General features: G+C 39.6%; 1 protein-coding gene across 2 annotated transcripts in view; it reads left to right on the forward strand.

Moving 5' to 3' along the window:
- Window positions 1-477, forward strand: part of LOC137615211 (uncharacterized) — a 19,427-nt gene extending 18,950 nt beyond the window's left edge. For both annotated transcript variants that reach the window (XM_068344874.1, XM_068344884.1), the window contains exon 4: window positions 1-477. This exon is cut by the window's left edge and continues 476 nt beyond it. In XM_068344874.1, coding sequence (XP_068200975.1) covers window positions 1-268 — 268 coding nt within the window. In that variant the 3' untranslated portion in view covers window positions 269-477.
- The last annotated feature ends 2,023 nt before the right edge of the window (window positions 478-2,500 follow it).

Genomic DNA, 2,500 nt, shown 5'->3' on the forward strand with positions numbered 1-2,500 from the left:
AGTAGAAGAAGAAGCTGCTAATCTGTTGATTAGCATAAAAAACACATACACTAGAAGAACCTACTCAAACGCCCTGTTTTTGGCTGCACTTGGGCACTGCGCCGAGCTCGTCCCCAAACTCCTGCATAACCCAGAAACTTCTTACACCCTCAATGACCTGCACCAAGCTAACGAGGTACTGATTCGACTTCCACGCTATGAAAAACGTGAGGGCTTTCTCGTGGCATACTTCAGCGACTATTTGAAGAAGTCAGAGAAAATATTATAACTGCCATTTCAGTGATACTCGTAGAATAGATGTTGATAAGTAGGCTAATGTAGCGCATAAGGGCCATATGGGGCATTTGATTATAAATAAGGATATTTTAGTTGTTTACAAAAAAGGATATTTTACTTATGAAGGAAGTGATGCAAGCTCATTGTGATAAGTGGAAGATTATACATTATATAGTCTCATTAAAGCACTGGGAGAACCAATTCATCTTTGACTCATCCCCAAGTTTACACGTACTGTACCTGTAATTATTAAGTACAGTAAGCATAGATAAACACAATTCCTGTACTGTATTTTGGAATGAGTATATGATTAATAAATAAGCTTTTTCTCTCTGTAAGTTGAAGGGGTAAACAGAATTCTTATCTTATTCTTCATACCATTACTACTCCTCAATTCAATTAGAATAATATGAAAGGTTTTTATATTCAAGAAGTGATAACAATTCCTTGTCATGGTTAGAATGTTCAGTACTAAATTTTTAAATAAGAGAGTGCTAGATAGCTTCTATTGTGTCATTATCATTCTCTAATATAATCTGCAATTTTACACTGCTTTGTTTATCTAAGATTACTTATAATAACACATAACCAGTATTTATATTTAGATTAGGAACTGTATTATCATTAATGTTAGACAATGATTATTGCAATCTGTAGAGAAACGTTTCAATACAAGAATAGCTCTAAAGGCTGGTTTACACGGGGATAGTTTACTGGCATCAGCAAACTATCCCCGTGCAATGGAAAAGTATTCTCGTGTAAATGCTTACTATCCTGGAAAGTTTACTTGCTGTTAGTAACTGGTGCCAGTAAATAATCCCCGTGTAAACCTCCTTAAGGCTGCTTATTTTTCTCCTCTCCGGAATGACAGGGTTCTATGTATTCTTATATGTTTGCAATTATTGATCCTGATATCTCTAATCCATTCAAAAGAATGGGCCAAAAGGTTCCTCTCGCTCATCAAACTCACTGATTGATTCTATGTGACACCTACTCCATTTCCCACTTTAAACAGCATTTCATAGGTTCCTTCCCTTCTTCTCTTTAGCAACAACTCCTTGCTAGGCTGTTCACATTTTTATGTGTTTTTGTGGATTGAGTCGCCACCTTATATATCTTTCTCAAATATCTGACTGGAGATGATATTACCCTCTTTACTCTCCTGCTTCATTTCATGTTTTCGTTGTGAACGTCAAAGAATTACGTCATTAATATTGCAGGTATTCAGCCTAAGGTGAACGGAATATTTAGAGATAAATATGGTGATATTCACAATATTTTTAAAATCCTTGGGAAATTAGAAGATTAAATACATTACATATGTTGAGCAGGGAACTAAGAATTTCATAATGGAGAGAAAGTTGCATCGACTACAAGGCCGTTCTGTTGTAGGTGGTCGAGCATGATGCGTAGATGACGGAGGTGTTTCTCTTTGGAGGAAGAGAACACAAGTGTGTCGTCCATGTAACGTACAAAGAAGGGGAGGTCCCCTAAGATGCCATCCATGAGGTGTTGAAAAGTGGCCCCAGCATTATGAAGGCCAAAACAGAAGTAATTGGTGTATACATCAAAGGGAGTGGTGATGGTGGTCTTGGGGATGTCTTCTGGGTTCATGGGCCCCTGATAACATCCCTTCAGGAGGTCAAGCGTGGAGAAAACCTTCGCTTTGTGCAAGTAGGAGGTCAGTCTGGCGATGTTTGGGAGGGGTTAGTGATCCAGTTCTGTCTGCATCTTCAGACGCCTTTAATCCCCACACAAATGCAGAGAACAATCTTTCTTAAGGACGATGTGTAAGGGTGACGACCATGGGCTTGAGGCCTTTTGGCAAAGTCCGATTTCTTCCATTTTGGCAAACGCTTCTTTAGTGGCTGCCAAATGATCCAGTGCCAGACGTATGAATCTGGCAAACACTAGGGCTCTATCGCCTTGATATGCTAATAACTACAGTGTTTCGCAGGAACCATGGTCGTTTGACAAAGTTCTGGACTGAAAACTTCGGGGTATGATGTGAGAAGGTGGTCGTAGGTATCCGCGGGTGTGCTGATGTGGAACCCTCCCTGGGTTGGAGAGGCGTTGAGGATTACGAATTAGCGTTGACTATCCAGCGGTGAGCTACATTGACCTGGATGTGGAAGTGTGAGAGGAAATCTGCACTGAGAATTGGCAATGTGACGTCAGCAATGAGAAATTTCCAAATATATTTGTCGCTTCTAAAGGATAATGT

The sequence above is a fragment of the Palaemon carinicauda genome, chromosome 2 (genome assembly GCF_036898095.1).
Source record: "Palaemon carinicauda isolate YSFRI2023 chromosome 2, ASM3689809v2, whole genome shotgun sequence".
Taxonomy (NCBI): Eukaryota; Metazoa; Arthropoda; class Malacostraca; order Decapoda; family Palaemonidae; genus Palaemon; species Palaemon carinicauda.